We start from the raw sequence: 20,311 nt of genomic DNA on the forward strand, positions 1-20,311 counted from the left end.
TATGATATACAAACATTTTCTCCTGTCTGTGGGTTTTCTTTTTACTTCTTTGGCAGCGTTCTTTTTGCAACACAAAAGTCTTACATTTTGATGAAGTACAATACATATATTGTCTCTTTTGTTGCATGTGCTTTTGATACCATGCTAAAAATGGCCAAATCCAATTCGCAAAGGTTTATCTCTAAGTTTTCTACTAAAAGTTTTAAAGTTTTTGCCCTTACATTTAAGTCTTTGATCCATTTTGAGTAATTTTGTGTGTAGTATAAGGTAACTATAAGGTCCAACTTCATTCATATGCTGTGGTTACCCAGTTGTCTCAGCACCACTGTTTGAAAATACCGTTACTTCCCCATTGAATGATATTGGCACTCTTGTCAAAAATTAGTCAACTATAGATGGATGGGCTTATTTCTGGATTAATTCTATTCTATTAATCAATATAACCAGAATGGCTTTTTAAAAGAAGAACTCACATTACTCATCTCTCTGAAAAATAGGTCAACCCCCAGCAAAATCACTGTATTTTCCAAGGGTTCTTAGCCACAGGGCCATTCAAAGAGTAGATGAACCTGTATGAGAAAAATTACATCTTATTTTTTTTTAGAAAATCTGTTTGGTTTTTTTTATTTTTTTTACTGTTTATTTAAGAATTTTAGTGAGAAAGAAATGGAGAGACAAGAACATCAGTCTGTTCTTGCATGTGCCCTGACCAGGGATCGAGTGAGCAACCTCTGCACAAGATGATGCTCTAACCAACTGAGCTGTATGGCTATGGTTACATCTTTACTTTTATTAACCTCTAACTCCAATTTAGCATTTTCTTTAGTTATTACTATGGGCAAGAAACTAGAATAGTATTAATGATACCTCTGACTTTATTAGTAACAAAATATCTCAAATATTTATATATGACTATTATTGATGTCGATATCTCAAAATGTCATTTCACTAATCCCATTTTTAAGTTATATGGTTGTATTAGAACCGTCATACTTGATCTTTGTCATAATGCATTAGTCAGTAAGCACTTGATCATGTACTTGATCATGAATTTGTTTTTTAAATTCTGATAACTGTGTTTTAATATAATTGGTTTTCCTGTAATCAGGAATTGGTTTTTATGTTATGCATTTATAAATATTCTGAAAAGGGAGTCATGGTCTTCACTTACTACCACAGGAGCTCTCAGCACAAAAAAGTTCAGACACCCTGCTTTTCCCATTACTGTTTTAATTTTCTTCCCAGCACTGATCACCAACTGTAGTTGCCTTCTTTATTTGTCGACATGTCTCCCTCTGACACTACAACTAGAAGTGCTTACTGCCTAAAATAGTGCCTTGCACATAATAACCACTCAATAAATATTTATTGTGTTAATTGCTGAATCATCAATCACTTCCTAAACAAGAGCTAAATCATCAGCTTAGTGAAAATAAAAACTACTGATACCAAGTCAGGGATGTATAATTCATACTGAAAGCAATTTGATATTTATATCATTACTCGGATTTGGTAAGTGCTAATATGTCCTATGTTCTGGACTAAGTGCTTTAAATGTGGTATCTCATTTACTGTTCTCAGTATTGAGGAGCAGGAGTTATTATTATCCATATTTACAGTGTGGAAACTAAGCTTCAGAGAGTTTAGTTTCTCCTCAAAATCACACAGCAAGTAAGTAACACAGGGAAGATTTGTAACCAGATCAACCTGCCTCCAGAGTATCAGTTTTTAACTAAAAAAAAATAAAATAAAAAATTTTTAAAAAAAAGGAGGAGGAGGAGGAGAAGGTAGAGGAAGAAGAAGGAGAAGGAGAAACAGGAAGAGAAGGAGGAGGAGGTAATCACTTCTGAGGGAAAAAAAATAGAAATTTTAGAGAAAGCGAGAAAAATGTTTTTTATTGTTATTGAGAAAACTGAAATGCTGTGAAGTTAAGAAAAATGCCCTGGGACATAGAGTTCAACAGGGATTTCCAGTAAAATGTCCTTTCCACTGTTCTGTTTATGAGCTGCAACAGGAAAACCCCTCAGCAAACACAGCAGAACTGGGTGCTAACAGATTGCTTCACATGAAGATGAATTTCTGAAAAGGTTTAATTTGCAAGCACAATTAATACCAACAGCATGAACTGAAGTCTGTGCTTGTCTTTCCTGGGGTCAAGCTTGCTTCTCTAAATATTAGGGCTCAGCCTCATTCAGGACATTAAGCACTTCATTAAGCTGAAATCCAAGTTAATTTGATTGCACAATTACAAACTGTCCCTGGCTGGAGACTCATTTGTCAGGTGGCAAGGGGGCAGCATGGCCTAATGACGCTCGGGTCTGCATTTTATCCCCAGCCTGAGGTCTCAGTGTTTTCTGGGTTTGACCTCATCAAGTCTTACAGAAGGGAAGTTAAACTGGAGCAGAGAGACAGATGTTCTCCTTACCAAAGCTGCCAAGGGCGCCTGTAGGCCCATCTATCTGATGTGCAGAGAGACAGGGCACAGGAAGAGTCATGGTCACCTGGAGATGGGGTCAAATCAAGGGCCCACTGTGCCCAGAGCAGCTCACCCACATGGGAAGCAGGCATCACTCAGGTGGCTTTTTTCCTGCCCAGAGAATTCAGTTTCATTTTACCAGCTGCTGGCTCACCTGACAGGTTATTCAGCTTGAGTGTGCACAGGGGCCGAAGAGATGGCTAAATCATGTTTTCATCGGTGACTCTGCTGACATTAGCAGACCATGGAAACATCAGATTTCGTGAAGCAGCATTTCCCACTCCTCTGTTACTCATGCATATGCTCAAAGGACCCAGTCTCAGTCCTCTCCAGAAGGGACATCCTCCAGCCAGCCCAGTCCCCTCACTGACTCTGCTGTAAAGATGTGAACGTTGCCCAGAGAGAGGTCTGGCCTTGACCCTCAGCTTCTGGAAGGCAATCTCTAAGCCCTTGGGATGTCATGCCTAATAAAAATCTTTGCCTGGGTGGGTGTCTTGGGTCAAGGAGATAGCAATAATGTGAATGGGCAGGGATGGGGGTGGGGAGAGAGGGTGGTTAACCACACCAGAAAGACTAACAATATGATTTATGTTGAGGGGCTAGGGGCCGACATATTATCTGTCAACCTCCAACATGAGTGGAAACTGAGGTTGGGCACCCGAGAAAAAACTGAACACTGAGGTGCAGTGAGCTTCCCTAGTTGGCAATACTCCTTATAGAATGCCACACATCCACGCTGGAGAAGTCACATTGCCGATGACAATGAAACCAAGGGAGAGAACAATGGAAGCTCCATGTTTGGTACTTGCCCAAAGCTGCCCTGTGGGCCTCTTCCCTTGAATGACTTCAGTCTGTGTCCTTTCCCTGTCTTAAATCATCTGCGAGCATAAAAGCTTTCAGTGAATTCTGAGGTCCTTCTAGGGAATCATCAAAGCTGAGGATGATTTGAGGAACTCCCTGAACTTGCAGTTGGTGTCAGAAGTGAGGGTGGTCTTGTGGACTGTTCATCTCTCTCTTTCTTCTATATTATCTTAATCCCACCCATACCTGAGGACTCAGCTCTAGTCTTCCTTCCTCCCTAATACTGTCCTAAATGGCTGCAGCCCAGAGACAACTCTCTTTTCTGGACTCAACTACTTATTAGCAAAACCCATAGTAAGAAATACAAGATGGGGCAAAATAGGTTTACATTTGTTTGTATGAAAAAGAATACAATAATTAATAAATAATTATACAAGAATAAACGCTATGTCATGTACTCACTATAAATCTACTTTTGCCTCACCTGGTATATGTTCCATGACAAAACACCACACATGTTTATACAGTATACATTGATCTGTGCATGTTAATTGAAGGAAGAGTTTCACATAATCACATTGACCTTTCTGGAGCAGTATTTTTATCTAAGGCTGTTCGATCTCATCTTTTTATTCATTTTATTGTATTTATTTTAAAGAAGGATTGATTTGGTTGTTGCACTTACTTATTCACTGGGCTTTTTTGTTTTGTTTTGTTTTGTTTGCATTTTTCCGAAGCTGGAAACGAGGAGGCAGTCAGACAGACACCCGCATGCACCTGACCGGGATCCACCCGGCATGCCCACCAGGGGGCGATGCTCTGCCCCTCTGGGGCATCGCTCTGTTGCATCCAGAGCTATCCTAGCGCCTGAGGCAGAGGTCACAGAGCCATCCTCAGTGCCTGGGCCATCTTTGCTCCAATGGAGCCTCGGCTGCGGGAGGGGAAGAGAGAGACAGAGAGGAAGGAGAGGGAGAGGGGTGGAGAAGCAGATGGGCGCTTCTCCTGTGTGCCCTGGCCAGGAATCGAACCTGGGACTCCTGCATGCCAGGCCAACGCTCTACCACTGAGCCAACCAGCCAGGGCTTCACTGGTTATTTTTAATATGTGCCATGACCCAGGAATCGAACCCACAACCTTGGTGTAATGGGATGATGCTCTAAACAACTGAGCTACTTAACCAGGGCTAGATCTAATCATTTTGAAATGTTTGCTGTGTGAAGTAGAGCATAGGAAATATAGTCAATAATATTGTAATAACTCTGTATGGTGCCAGGTGAGAACTGGAAATATCAGGAGGGAAGGGGGAACACTTTGTAAAGCATATGATTGTCTAACCACTATGCTGGACACCTGAAACTAATATAAAATAATACTGACTGCAAACTAATTGAAAAAAATTAATTAAAAAAGAAAAGTAAATAAACTGATCAAATGCAGAAAAAATAAAATAAAATGCTTGCTGTGACCCACTCTATTACTTTCACAAACCATTAATGAGTTAACATTTGCAGATAAGAATCTCAGGTCTGTGTACTACCTCAGTAATTAATCACATCACTGCCTTGCAATCCATCTTGTTTTATTTCTTAACTTTAATGTGCTTATATCTTGTTTCTCTAAAGACTTGACTAAAAGCTTCAAAACAAACCTCAAAAGGACTACAACAATATTTAACACTTTCTGGCCCCTTTCATGCCAAGCACTGTACTAAGAGCTTTTCCATACATCATCCACCCCTCTTCACACATGACTATTCAATACAAGGTAGGTATTGCCTTGCCCCTCGTCACCATTTTCACCCCACGTCTCAACTTGGAAAGGTGAACTAGCTCGCCCAGGGACACAGAGCTATACAATGGGAGGCAGAACAGGACTGAGCCCAGGCAGGTCCGAGTCCACATCCTGCTGCTGCTAAGTGCTGAGGACACTGCCCTTCCTCTGCACCCATTCTCGGTGCGGGGCGCAGGCTCAGCGACCTCCTGGACCCTGGGTGGACAGGGCGCACAGCACGTGTGGATGCTAGCTCTGGCCAGGGCAGCCTGAGGAGGAGGAGGAGGAAGACGGCTCCTCAGCAGACAGAGCTCTTTCCCAGGCAGGGTCAGTGACATCCTGAGTGTGTGCAGCCTCTTGGGCCTGTCTGCCATGCCCCCCTCACTCATCCCAGAGGAGTCTCCTCCTTCCAGAATGCCAGTCACCCCCACCTGCTTCTCCTTGCCCGCCTTCCACACACCAATTAAACTGTCACAGTCGGCTGGTTTGAAGACAGGTGCTTCTGAAAGGAAGCAGGGCTTTCAAGGGAGATGGGCTGCTCTTCTGTTTTCTGTCAGACTGGTCTGCAGACTGGTAGGGCGAGCCCAGGGAGGGCCCCCCGGGGCTCTCCAGGGGAGTGGCCGCTGCCGCATCTGTCTGGGCGGCCCAAGTGTGCGTAGTCCTGGTGCCCCGCACTGGGTCTTACGTGGAATTTCTGCTGGAGATTATTCGCATCCCTGATTTGCAGCCTAAGGAGGAAATGTTCCCTTAAAAACAGGTGCTAACCCACAATGTACAGGAGAAGCAGCACACAAAGAGTGTTGAGGCTCCGCCCTGCAGATCCACCTCACCTCACAAACGACTTTCTGTGTTGCCTGGTATTAAAGGAACAGCTAGGAAGCCTAGCGTCTCCCTTCTTCAGTCTCATTAGCAGTGTCCCCACATGCAGGGGGAAAGGGGGCACTTGCTCAAGAAGGGAAAAGAAACTGCACTGCAGAGAGACTCCTGCTTAGAGTGTTTTGCACACTGGGGAGTGAGGGAGGATGGCTCCCAAAAATATGAAGACTGCCCTCTGTCTGCCATGTGACCTCCATGGCAGAAGAAACAGAAGTGAGCAAGTGAACCAAGCAGAGAAGGAATCATTAGCCTAGGACCATACACCAATATTGGGCTCCTTGACAAGAAAAATTCCTATAGCCTTCATCAAATTCCAAGGGGATGCTTGTCCCCTGAAAGAAGCATCACCACTGCACATGGTAACCCACACATATCGTCTTCCAGAGTTTTACTTGCTGCAGCTTCCAATATGTATTCATCTGCACCTCCTCCAAGCATACACATATGCACAGCCAGCAAAGGCCCCTCCTCGTCTGCTTCCCAGCCTCACCACATACTCTATAACAGACTGCGCTCCGAGGCACTGACAGGCTGCATGGCTGCCCAGAGCACGTCTCAGTTACTAACACTGCTCCTTCAGACCTTGCCTTCTTCCTCCTGCTCATGCTATGGTGAAGAGGCAAAAATCCTTAAAGCACTCCTCACCCACTTCCACCTGCTCGTGCAGGTAGAGTCATCTGAGAGCATCCATATCCTTCACATTCTCTACATCCCCGTCCCTGTAGTTCCCTCTAGGACATCAACATCCAGGGAATCTCAATCTGGGCCACAGGTTCATTTCCTCCATCTTTGGTGGGAGAGGGAAGGAGAGGTGAAACACCAGCTCTCAAGGGAAGAGATGGGCATGAATAGGAGCAGGGGCAGGAAGGATCTGTGCCTTCCAGCAGCTTCTAACATCTAACAGACAGGCCCTGGAGCCATACCTACAGTTTCTTCCATCTGGAAACTAGATGATGAAACAGCTGGAACTTGGGTTATTATCATGAAGTGATCCTCTTTTTCCCAGCTCTGAAAATACGTAAGCTCTAGACCCTAGATTCAAGCAGAGCTCACTCTATCTTAACAATAACTGCCAAGTTTCCATGTAAAAACTAAAAGGTCAGGGGGTAGAGGTGGAACTCAGACTTGGGAACATATCCAGGAAGAAAGGTCCAGAGATACGTCTGGTTTTGTTTTTGAAGGATCACAGCATAATAACTTAATCAGTAAATGTTGACCCTAATGATCAGCAAATTGCAGTCTTTAAGGTTGATGTAAACTCCAGCCAGGCTATCTCTGTTAACCTACGCTTCCACAGACACGCTAGAAATTAAACCAAGTCTCACACAAGTGTGCCCATATTGCCAAGTAAGTCAGAAGATAGCCTTGAGCAATTATCAACACTTACACACTTGATATAATCAACTCTGTTTTGGTCAAGTTAAGACACTGGCGGGAGAGACAGATTTGGGCCTCTTTTCTTATAAAAAATCTGACAATTTCAGGGGGTTATGTTCGCTTCCATTTATGTCCTGGAAAATACACTCTTGTGACTTAGCAACCATGTTTAAAAAGCTCCTGCAGCTCTTAAACAAACAGAGTGTATGTTTATGAGGTCCTAACAACGTTATTTTCAGGGATGACGTTGAGTTAGTGCTATGTAGCTTTGGGGATTTACAGTAAGTTGCGGGTGATTTATTGCTGCGACATACAGTATTTGCCTTGAGGACAGTGGACACTGACTTGAGTAATGTCTCAAAATGTGTTAGATTGGAACAGAGCCAGAGCAACTAGAGGCCAAAGTCTCCTCATCTTGGTGAGAGAAGGAGAGAGAGAGGACCGAGAGTTAAGGACATTTTCCAGCACCCAGGGAGCAGAGCTAATTCAAGACCAGAAAGAGACATGGTTAAGAACAGAGACTGCAAACGGGAGGCCCAAATCTGGACTGCGAAGCTATTTTGTTTGGCTTGCAGAGTACTTTGAAAGTTTTGGAGTCCTGGGGACTATTTTAAAACTAGAGATTCGACATAAAAGCCCAACTTCCTCTCTTCTCTGTGGACTATGGGAAGATCTGGTTACAAGTGTCTGCATTACTGCTCCGGGGCAATTGGCTGGAGCTGGGAAGCCCCACCAGGGTCGCCTGAGCTCATCGCAGTCCTCCCCAGAGCTGCTGCCACATCAGCCTGCCCGCTAGCTTGCACTTGCAAACCTCAGGAACAGGAAACAGGATCTGTACTCTCAGGGAACCCATCTCCCAATCGGACAAGACTCATTTTCAGGATAAGACTGAACAAAGCACACATTTCTCCAAAACTCAGCAGGAAAGCAATACTGTTAGGTAAAAAAAAAAAAAAAAAAAAAAAAAGTTAACACATCCACAGGTGCCATTATTTAAAATACTGCACTGCTGAAGTGAATGTTTCCCAAAGCCACGGCCTAAGACATGGTTTAAATGAGACGACAGGAGGAGGGGTGTGGCGCAAGGCATCTGTCCTTGGGCATGTTTCTCATCTGTGAAAACTTCCAGGCAAACGGGGCTGACAGGGAGGGAAGGAACAGGGCCAACTTCCCCATCAGCATGGCAGGCATGGGGCCTGGGGCCCAACACACTTCTTAGGGACCTGTGAAAATGTCTTAATTTTAATTTATTTAAAAGCAGACGACAAAATAACTATAGTAATAATGAATATGTAATAACGAATCCAACCTGGATTCTATCCATCTTTATATGAAAGCAGTCAGAAAATATAACTTTTAATATTCTTTATGGAGAGAGAATCCCAGAAGGCACAGTAGCTAGAGCCCAGGAAAGTCCCAGTGCGGCCCCAGGCCCACGCCAGCCTCCAAGCCAACAGCTCGGGCCCACAGGACAGCCCGGCTTAGCCACAACTCTCCTCCCAGCCACTTCCACATGTGCTTGGCGTGTGGCAAGTCCATAAACAAGGCCCCTGAAAGGCATATTGCCCCCTAATCTCGGTTCAGAAGGATGTAGTTCATTCCTTTCCTTCAGCCACCTCTGGAAATTTCCAAATAGGAGTTTCCAAACGTTCTCATCATGTGCCGTGGGGAATAGGTATATTGCCGGCAGAGACAGTTTGCTTTTCTGACTCTGTTCCGTAACCTCGAAGCACTCTCAATCCTTAACCTCCGTAGCATTTCAAGGCCGGGCTTTGCTGGACTCAGCACACAATGGAAATAAAAGGCCAGAGGCCAAATGCAGGCCATCATGACAGCCCCTCTTGTGCAGTCTTAGAGTTGAGGGAAGAGGGAGTTTTCTTTCTCCTCAACTCAGAACCTCCCCAGAGCCAAAACACGCCACAAACATTCAGCCATCTTTTCAGCTTTCCAAACTTAGTACTTATCATCAGCAATGCTCATATTAGGAACTGATGACATATTGCCCAGTGATATTCCACTTATCATCTTTGTTTTGTAACCTTATTTTTCCTGCTTTTTTGGCTGGACTTCCTGACCCTTGTAAATAAATTGTGTGTGTGGTGTGTGTGTGTATCACATTAATGAAATATCCAGTCTTATACAAAGCATATGAAATACCTAGCAAAATGTCTTGCACCTAGTACTTAATAGAGACCTGTTACCTGACTGATACATTTAAGAGCAGAGGTAAACAGCTCTCAGTGTCATCCATGTTGTTATGATGAGACTGGTTGCCAATCCCTTCCCATCGGTTTATAGGTGGGACAGAATTGCCCCCTATATATACACTCTCATACACATGCATGCATACATGCACTCCCTTCTCCCAAATTCTGGAAACAGTGACATATGCACCAAGATGTCCCAAGGACATCCTTGCTACGAGCGACTCTATTTTTAAACTACAAATGACTCATCACTGACCTGGGTTCCCCAAAGCTACAACTTGTCAGTCTGTCAGGAAGAAGGACCAGAGGAATAACAGTAAAGACAGAGGTCACCTCTCCACTGCTGTCTGTAGCCCATAAATCTGTTGAAGCCATAATGGTTGACCTCATACCTCAGCACAACCATGGGTTGTGTTAAACAGGAGCTCTGCCTTCATGTTTGCGTTGAATGGTTCCGACCTCTGACCTTTCCTTCCAGCTACTCCCACCCTGATCTCTCAGTGGTCTCTGATGGCAGCCCGGATGTGACTTTCAATAAAGGACAAACAGTGCTATGCAATAGGGGAAGACCCTGCCCTCTCGTGCTATCAACACATGACATCTCAGAAAACATACCTCACTACTGGGCCTGAAAGGGGGGCAATGTCTTCATTTGCCCTGTAAAAATCATTCCTTTAAAAAAGCAAGAGGGCCCCTAGCCAGTTGGCTCAGTGGTAGAGCATTGGCCTGGCATGTGATGTCCCAGGTTCAATTCCTGGTCAGGGCACACAGAAGAAGAGACCATCTGCTTCTCCTGCCTCTTCCTCGTCCTTCTATATCTCTCTCTCTTCTCCTCCCACAGCCATGACTTGATTGACTCAAGCACCACGACCTCAGCCCCTAAGGAGGTCTCATGGAGCCTCCTCCTCAGGTGTGAAAAATAGCTCAGTTGTGAGCAAGGCCCCATATGGACAGAGCATCGGCCCCAGACAAGGGCTGCCAGGTGGATACTGGTTGGGGTATATGTGGGAGTCTGTCACACTATCTCCCCTCCTCTCACTAAAAAAAAAGAAAGGAAGAAGAAGCAAGTGTCAGATAATTTAAAACTTTCTTTTTAAACTCTGGAGATGATGAAAGGACATAATTCATTCTAAGTTTGGAAGGTAGAATAGATGTGATTTATGAACATAGTTATCAAATAGTGTTTTTACAGGAAAAATAAATGAGCAATTAGGTAAAAGTCCTCAAAAGTTATGCACAATAAATTCCAAACAGGCCAAATCAATGTGTTCAGCCTTGTTAACTTTCCATAAAAGAAGTGAACTCTTAACTCCCCCCTCTGAAATTGAACATGGAAAAGAAATGAGTTACAGGATCATGAAATCAAGGAATTCAAGGCCTTTTCATCAAGGGGGATGAAATAAAGTTGTCCCAAGCATCCCCCCATCTGAGTTTGATTTTTTACCTCTGAGTTTATCTCTGCTCTTTCCCATGGCTCTGACATTCCTCCTATGATGAGAAGCCTGAAATTCAAAACTGGCATAAAAGGCATTATTTGCTTCACTAATTAACGGGTAACACATACTTGCTGTTGCGTCTTTGTTCATTATTTATTTTGTAGGAAAACGAAACAAAACAAGAGATCAGGTAGGAAAGGGATGGAGCTGAGAGGGAAGCTCTCTGGCCTCCGCTCTAGCTCTGCCTCTGCTACATGGGTGACTTGATCAGGTCACTTAGCCCTCACTCTGCAGAACAGGGTGCTGAAGCACAGGGAACGGTAGCACTGGGGGAACTTCGATGCCTCTTCAAGGTCTAACATTTTATTCTAAAGTTGCCTTCTGCAGCAAACCTGGAAAGTCTGGCTCCACCCTCCCGTCCATCCCTAACACAGTCCCTGATTTTTCCCCAAGGCAATGTCAAAGAGAAGCTGTCCCCTTCTAGATGCCATCACATGTGGTACCTGTGCATCACCGGCACAATGAGACATCAGCGAGGAAGCCAGGACCACCTCCACAGCATGGAGGGCAAAGGGGAAGAGTGCTTGCTCACCTGGCATATCCTCTACCCATCTTCTCCTAGGGTTTATACCTAACTGATGAGAGAATGGCAATCTGGAACACGGAATGAGGTAGAACGGCTGAGTTAGGGTCAATGGCATGTCAGAGGTTCAATCGAGTGTTGCCATGAAGGTTAACTTCTGCAAGGGAACAAGGACTCCCCACTGGGAGTTATTTACAGCCTCTTTGCCCCTAAGGACTCCCCTCCTGCCCCACGCTCCAGTGGGCTCCACTCCTCCACCATCTGACATTCCTCTCTTTCAACAGCTGATGGGGCTCCTGCTGTGTTCCCTTCACAGGTGTGCAGGCTGTTCTGCACATCCTGCCCTTGAACTTTCCCCACCCATAATTTTCCAAACCTAAGCCTGGCAATAAAGATGTCAGGGAGAGATGAAGAAAATTGGGGTTGGGGGAGTATTTAAAAAGGAAGAAAAAAAGGAATAGGGAGCTGCTTCACACACACACTGTGATTTGTGTTGATTTCCTCAACAAAGGTTAAGTGCACACCATGACTTCTCAAAACAGACATAAAGGCAGAGAGCTGGAGCGAATTTCTCAGAATCCTACTTCGAAAGACCTGGTTCCCTAGAGGAGCTAGGCACAGAGTGAGATGGTCAGCCTCCTCTCTGCCTTGGGCTGCCTTGCTGGTCCATGCTGAACAGCAGGGGCTGTGCTAACAGTGGCAGTCAGTCATGAAGGTGACCCATGCTGAGCTCACAGCTCTGCCAGGCGCCAGCCCAGAGGCTGGGTACATGGGAGGGTCTGTGTCAACACCTATGTGCACAGAGATGGAGAACAAGACTGCAAGGGGAAGCTGGAAATCTTAACATCGTTTTAAAGACCTCCACTGAAACATCTTAGAGACCAAATTTTCCTAGGGTCCATTGATTTGTTAATACTAACCTTCTAGGCATATAAGGGAGACCTACAACTACCTAAATTCTTTAATTCTCTAAAGAGATAAAATAATCTAATGCAGAAGCAGGGTAGCTGTCATTATCTATGATACTGTGCCAGAGAGGCACTAGAACTAGGTAAGAATGGGAGGGCAAAGGGTCTTTCTACTTGGAAAGAATCCCCTCAGTGGCAGAAGCCCTTGAGGAACAGTCATCTTTCCTTGTTCTTTGCTAACTTGACCCTATTCCATCACAAAATACTGCTACTCCTCCTAGAAAAAGAAAAGAGTCTTTTAAACTAAAGATGGAAGAAATAAATCAAGATCCAAAGAAACATCAGAGAACACATGTCCCATGTCATAAGGAAAAGCTGTAATAGGACCCTCATAAGCACTGCTGACTTTCAAACTTGGCCTCAACAGTGAGAAATGGGGAGAAGGAGAAAAAAGAGAAAACAAGACAGGTGAGTCAGCAGGATGAGGCTAAGGGGTCTCTTATTCCTAAAACTTCTGATCAAACTGATTTAGTCACTTTTACAGTCTGGACTCTTGAAAGAGAAATGCCTTGAGACATGCCGGATTCAAATCCTGTCTCCCACAATTTATTAGCCACGTAGTTTGGGGGAAAGTCGGAGCCTTGGCCTCCACGTCTGTAAAGTAGGGATGCTGTAACACCTACTTAATTAGTTATTGGACAGCTTCGATGGGATTGTACGTATTGTTTACTTCAAAGTGCTTAGCACTATACTTTACACAAAGCATGTGATCAATGAATGTCAGTTCCCTTCAACCAGCTGCCCCTTTCTTCCCTTTTTTTAAAGATTAAAAAAAAGTTTAATTGATTTTTCAAGAAAGAGGAAGGAGAGAGAGAGGGAAAGAGAAAAAGATTTGTTGTTCCATTTATGTATGCATTCATTTGCTGCTTCTCACATGTGCCCTAACTAGGAATTGAATTCACAACCTTGGTAAATGGGACGATGGTCTAACCAGTTGTGCTAACCGACCGAGGTCTCCTTTCCCTTTGGGGAGAATTTCTAGACGAGGGAGGAGAGGTCAGGCTGTGTAAAGGCTGGGGTAGGTAAAATAGTTGGGTGACTGGCCATTTCTGCTAAAGCTCTGGGTGTCCCTATTACATCAATGGTGCCAGTTTTATTTTCAGAGACTATAAAAACGGTCTGGTCAATTTCTATTGCCAGCTTAAACTGTCCTTGACCCTGACCAACCATAGCAATGTTACCATGTAGAAAATATTCAGCGTTATCACACCAAAGATGTTCCAAATGAATGAATAGGTGCAAAATGAATGAATTACTGAAGGCAAACATAAAATATTAACGACAAGGCTATTTTCACATCGTAACTCCACTGTTACCCTGGAAGCCAGCCTTTAAACTAGATTGCTCTCCAAAATGCGTGCTGCTGCTCCCTCCCTCTTCCTAATGTCCACATCCCGGAACAGCACTGCCTGTACCAGAAGCCAAGAGAGCGGCTGCCAAAGGTAGCAGCCTCCCCCCACGACTGTTTAGCAGACATTTGGAGCAGATAAAGTAATTAAGGAAAATTTTAACAATGTATAACCTTTCAGCTTTACTCTGGTAACAGCAGGTAGCTTGCCTTTCAGAGGCAGAAGCCTGCATTGAAGTCACCAGTAAGCAGGACTTGACCTTCATTTTCAGTATACGCAGTATTAAATATTCATAATCCACATAACTATAGCATAAAGAGTAGCAGAGTTTAAACATGAATCAAAGGAATAAATATCTTCACACAAGTGAGTCATCCTTTCCCAGAATGCCCCTGGAAAAAGTACAACTACTCAGGGCCCTGAGCCTCTCTCTCCCAACTTTCTCTTGAAATTCTAGAAGCAGTAAACTGTTGCATTATGTAATCCTTGAATCCTGCCTTCACGCTGACATCGTGGGGCTTTTCTCTTTCTTGTTAGGGAAGAATCACTGTTCCCATGTCAAAGGGAGGAAACAGATGGAGACAAACCCAGCCACAAGGACATCACCCCAGGATATCTAGGGGCACTTTTCACTTAGCTGTACATTTTCTAAAATTTTTTGCTTCTCAAATTATCAAATTGTGTGGGCAGAAAGGGTCAGAATAAGCAGTGAGAGACATCGTAATAGGACTGGGCAATGATGGGTAAACAAGTGGCACACAAAGCCATGTTTCTCTCCCTTTCCTTTCCTCTCTCTCTACAATCAATCAATAAATAAAATTTAAAAAAAACTAAGAGTAAGAGTAGGGTGTGCCTTAAGTTAGGCATGGCCTTTTAAAAAGAATGAAAAAGAATTGGGGAGTTCTTTTTTTAAATTCACGCATAATTTTTTTCTTTGGAACAACAACTGTCTCAGATGGCTAACTGAGGGGGATCTTCTGGGGGACAGGTAGGTGTGGGGCCAGCTTACTGCGCCTCTGCGTCTGTTAGGGAACTGACAAGATATCTATCCAAAGACTAGGTGGGTATTTCTGGAGAATCTACCACTGGGATGATGAAGCATAATTTTAACACAGTTTAAAAGTAACTCTCTTTGGCTTTCAACTCTGGGAGCTGTGAGAAAAATTTGTCTTAGCTAAATAGTCATCACTTGAGGCTGCACAAGAGTCTTCTGTGATGATCACTCTAGGAAAATTAAGACCCAAAGAAAGGCTTCTCAAAGCCCGAGTGAAAAAGAACTGCTCAGGATTACCGTGACCCAACAATGGAAAAAGAAGAACGTGTAATTGAGAATGTAATTGGAAATAACTTACCCACCGCCACTTGATAGTAAAACAAGCAGTGAAAGGTTAAAAAGATCAGACAACCATCAATTAGAACATTTACCTGAAACGCCTTCCTCACCTGCTGCCACACAGAAGTAGAAGAACCACCCAGACCACCTGTCCTCTCTCACAACCTGAGCTGGCCTGCCTTCACACTGAACCTGCAGTCTCACATCTTGACCTTAAACTTGTGTTGCTGGGGTATTGTCCACCATTTGAGGGGGGCTAGCTCTGGTTAAAACTTATTGAAACAAGCCATTTCATGGACAGTGACTGCCCAGTTATGTTCACACAAGAGAAAGCCTATAGACTGTCTTTTAAGCTATTTATTAATTTGAGGGGTATAAACACTAACTAAAATTCATCTTGTAAATACTGGGTAATTTTTTCGAGGAGGATGATTCTATATGAATTCCAAGAGAAGTTTCAAGCTTTCTTTCCAAGATGATCATTTCTTTCCAAATGGCCAGGAAAACCACCAGTGTGGAAAACTGATGACAGTTTTGAACGTAGAGATGGATTTTGAGAATTTACAGCCTGCTTTCTTATCTGCTTTCCACTTGCATTTTATGTATAGAGAGAACTTTGCTTTGTCTTGTTCACTTTGCTTGATTATAGTTTGTCTTAATAGATTCTTTTTTTTTTTTAATTCTTGGGAAGCTACAGATGTATCATAAAGGTTACTTTATAGATTTCCCCTATTTTAACTGAGCATGCTTGCTGGCTGTCCTCAGAAAGATGGCATACCCCTTGGCATGGACTATGCTACTCAGGTCACCCACAGGACAGAAACTCAGGGTATGGTTTCAGGACCAAAAGAAGTAATAATGCAAATGGAAAGGGGAAAGAGCTACATAAATAAACACAAGGTCTGCTTATGTACAAGGTTTCTCTGTGCCAAACCACACAGTCTAGTGACAGAGAAAAAAGGCCGAGTTTAGGATGAGGCTAGGACAGTCCCCACAGAGAGTCAGAACAGGGTTGGTCTAAAGACCACTGGCATTGTTGCTGGGAATAGCTGAAAACGGAATGGAAGGTCCACCCTTGGAGTAGACTCAGCAAGTCCGTGGATGAACCAGAACCAGCGAGGATCCCCTATGCTGGCTTCCACAAGGCTTAGCAGAATCAGAACAAAATCCAAAGTGCTCTGCGATAGTGCAGAGCATCCCAGGAAGAGCATCTGCCTTGTGGAAGTCCACCAGGACCTACGTGCGAAAGATGGCCTCACAGTGCGCACAGAAAAAAGGACACAATTCAGACCCCTCCAACAAAAGCATTTTATTTTAATTGAGAAATACAAAGGAGAGAGAAGGGAGGCAAAGGCAAGAAGACACCAAGGCATCTGTCCTTCTTAGTGACAGCCACACTCACCTCCACATAAGGCTTTGCTCTGTCTGGGCACACAGACCACCTGCCCAAACTCATTTCCTGAGCCCTGGAATGAAAGTTGTCAGGAGATGCCCCCCTAGCCATGGGAGAACACTCCTCATGCCTGGGGAGATAATAAAAAAGATAAGACCAGGGGTTTTAGAAGATCTTTGTTTCAATTCAAATACGATCAGCATTATTAAGAATAGATATCTACAAGGGCTTACCTTCAATGACACACCAGTTGGAGTTTTCTAAACTGAAAAGGCTTTTCTTCTCTTTCTTGGCCAGGAAGAGCTGATGGATGAGAGTGTGGAATCTCATCTCCTGAGGAACTTTTAAAGGACCCTCACCTGAGCTGGGTGAAGGCAGCCCAGCCTTGTGTATGACTGAAGGGCCTGATAGACGTGGCTGATTCACAGAAACAGGTGACTGGAGCTGATATTTGCTTTATCTTCCCTAACATGACATTTTGGCCTTGGCACCCAAATGCAGAAAATCCTTTGGCTGGTGACCAGATGCCTCTGAGAAATTCAGAGTTTAGGTGTGCATGAAATTATTCCCATTCTGAGCCACAGAAAGCGAATGCTAAGCTCAAAATTCAGACACACCAGGGTCTGTGCTGACAGGAACATCAAGCAGCTTTCCTGAGGCCAAATTCTTTTTTTTTGTGTTTTTGTTTTTTTTGTATTTTTATGAAGCTGGAAACAGGGAGAGACAGTCAGACAGACTCCCGCATGCGCCGGACCGGGATCCACCCGGCACGCCCACCAGGGGCGACGCTCTGCCCACCAGGGGGCGATGCTCTGCCCCTCCGGGGCGTCGCTCTGCCGTGACCAGAGCCACTCTAGCACCTGGGGCAGAGGCCAAGGAGCCATCCCCAGCACCCGGGCCATCCCTGATCCAATGGAGCCTCGGCTGTGGGAGGGGAAGAGAGAGACAGAGAGGAAGGAGGGGGAGGGGGTGGAGAAGCAAATGGGCGCCTCTCCTATGTGCCCTGGCCGGGAATCGAACCCGGGTCCCCCGCACACCAGGCCGACGCTCTACCACTGAGCCAACCAGCCAGGGCCCTGAGGCCAAATTCTTATAACCAGCCATACCGGGGATAGAGTTTAAGGAGTTACAAACACTCTCACAGTGAAAACTGGAGTTGAAGTGATCAAGGCCACTGTCCATTGTCAAGTTCATGTCACCACAGAAAGGCTGGTCAGCCAGCTCAGCTCTACTTTCCTAGACTCTGTCAGCTTCAAGATTGCAACAGAACAGTTGGAAGAAATGATGCAGCCAGGGGTGATGCCTGCAGGAACAAGGGCAGAACTGGCCACCACCTAGCCACTCTGCTCCGTGCCCTCTTCTGCTTCCTGTGAGGTTTTCACCATCTGTCGCACAGACCCAGCCCCAGGCTTCCCCTGAAGCACCAGTTTACTCAGCTGGTACCTGAGGGTCTGCATAAGTGTCCACTCTAAAAGTCTCTGATGGCCATGCTCCTCCACCTCTGGGAGTCATCATGAACTCCAGTCCATCTCTTTACTTTCCAAGGTCAAGTAGCACCAGCGAGCAATGCTTCAGTTGACTATTAGGTTGGCAGATACAAAGGATAATATCACACTTTCTAACTGACTTCAAATAAGATGAAAGAATTGGGAACCCTAATAAGAAAAGAACCCAACCACCATGGCAAGAATGACTCATACCCTCACCAGTTGGACACCATAACCTTCCCAGAGGTTGCAAATGCACATCAAAACTCTCTTAACCTCTTGACCTCTGCAGTGCAAATAACTTCATCAGGAAGCAGCTATTTAAAAATAAATAATACCCCACAAAAAGGCTTAAACTCAGATACCCCTCCCTCCCTCTCAAAGCCAGCAGAGTCCTTCCTTATGAAAGCTTGCTTTCCCATTCAGAAAATCTGCACAGCTAGTCCTGCCTTCCTCTAAAGTCTTCCACACTCGGGAGGCTCTTGCAAAGGCTGGTGTTAAAGTAAGTCCTTCATCGATGTACAGGCTCATGACTGTTAGAGAAAGAGGGCAAGACAATGGATTTGCATACTCACTTTGACGAATCTATGAAGTATATGACAAGTGCACCGATGCTGAGAGCAAACACTAAGACAACCTGCAAAACAAGAGAAAAATTCCATCACTTAAGACAGGAAAACACTGGAAGGTTCACTCTTAACTTCATGACACATGCAGCCGCATCTCGGAAACATGCTGTCCGCTGCTTTCTGACGCCTGCAAGGAAGTCACCTCCCCTTGTGCCCTGATGTTGGCCCTTTACCTCACATGGGCAGCAACCTTAGCTTGGGGCTTTTATCCGGCCCCGTTGTCTCAGGGTGAAGATTCTCCACAACTAAAGTTAATATACTTCAGTGGGACAAAAGCAGGTATAAATTTGGGAGTAATACAATTAATTCTTCATATTCTGTGCAATCTAGGCCCCAAGAGAACTCAAAGACAGGAATGTTCATTTTAAGTTTTAATTAGGTGTAACCTATAGACCATAAAATTCACCCATTTTAAATGTACAATTAAATCAATGACTGAATAATTTTACCAAGTTCTGCAACCATCACTGTACTGTGGTTTCAGAACACTCTTACACTCTCAGAAAGATCCCTCATGCCTGTTTATATACTCTCCATTCCTACCCCAGTCCTAGACAAGCACAAATTCCCCGTTTCTATACAAGAAATACCAATTGAAAAGCACAAATTCAGGCTTGAATTTGGGTTGTGAACACAATATACAAATGATATATTATAGACCTGTGCACTTGTAACCTATATAATTCTATTAACCAATGTTACCCCAAGAAACTTTTTTTTTTAAAAACAAAAGTCAGGCCCTGGCCAGTTGGCTCAACAGTAGAGCGTCAGCCTGGCATGTGGAAGACCCAGGTTCAATGCCCGGCCAGTGAACACAGGAGAAGCGCCCATCTGCTTCTCCACCCTTCTCCCTCTACTTCCTCTCTGTCTCTCTCTTCACCTCCCACAGCCAAGGATCCATAGGAGCAAAGTTGGTACAGGCACTGAGGACGGCTCCATGGCATCCAACTCAGGCGCTAGAATGGCACCAATTGCAATGGAGCAATGCCCCAGATAAGCTGAGCACCACCCCCTGGTGGGCATGCCTGGTGGATCCCAGTGGGCACATGCAGGAGTCTGTCTGTCTGCCTCCCCTCACTTCTCACTTTGGAAAAATACCAAAAAAGAAACAAAAAAAACTAAGGTCAAATTATTTCCAGGACCAAACACAACTTCTCTTTCCCACTGATTCATAGAAGCCAGTACATCAAGCTCTGTTTTCTAAGCACCTAACAAACAGTTCAGCTGGACAAAGTAGTACATCTTTTTAGGTCTAGATGATCTTGTAATGTTGATCTCAAGTTGTATTTATTTCAATACACTCATGATAAAATATGTATGGGTAGAGAAAAGCACAAATTTGCTGCTTGTACAAATATCCATGTGCTAGGGTGGGGGGAGGGACAGGCAGTTCTCAAGTATTTTGGAAATCATTTAGGTGCAGAAAACCAAGTAAGATAATACACAAGGCCAGCTATATGACAATCCTTGTTCGCCATACACTCTTCACTCATAAGTAATCACCTTTGATAGTAAAGACAGTTCAGCATCTCCTTCAGAGGGTGCCTGTCATAGTCAGGTCCAGCACATGAATACAGAGTGGGCTTGAATGCTACTGACACCATGTTGCTTACTCAGCATTCTCAT

The 20,311-nt window shown here is 44.4% G+C and overlaps 1 protein-coding gene across 18 annotated transcripts in view; it reads right to left on the minus strand.

Moving 5' to 3' along the window:
- KCNMA1 (potassium calcium-activated channel subfamily M alpha 1) overlaps positions 1 to 20,311 on the minus strand; it is an 804,436-nt gene that overhangs the window by 363,172 nt on the left and 420,953 nt on the right. For all 18 annotated transcript variants that reach the window (XM_066349726.1, XM_066349728.1, XM_066349714.1 and 15 more), the window contains exon 3: positions 18,632 to 18,693. In XM_066349726.1, the coding sequence (XP_066205823.1) occupies positions 18,632 to 18,693 (62 nt within the window). The remainder of the gene's footprint in view (positions 1 to 18,631; positions 18,694 to 20,311) is intronic.

Source organism: Saccopteryx leptura, chromosome 9 (genome assembly GCF_036850995.1).
Source record: "Saccopteryx leptura isolate mSacLep1 chromosome 9, mSacLep1_pri_phased_curated, whole genome shotgun sequence".
Lineage (NCBI taxonomy): Eukaryota > Metazoa > Chordata > Mammalia > Chiroptera > Emballonuridae > Saccopteryx > Saccopteryx leptura.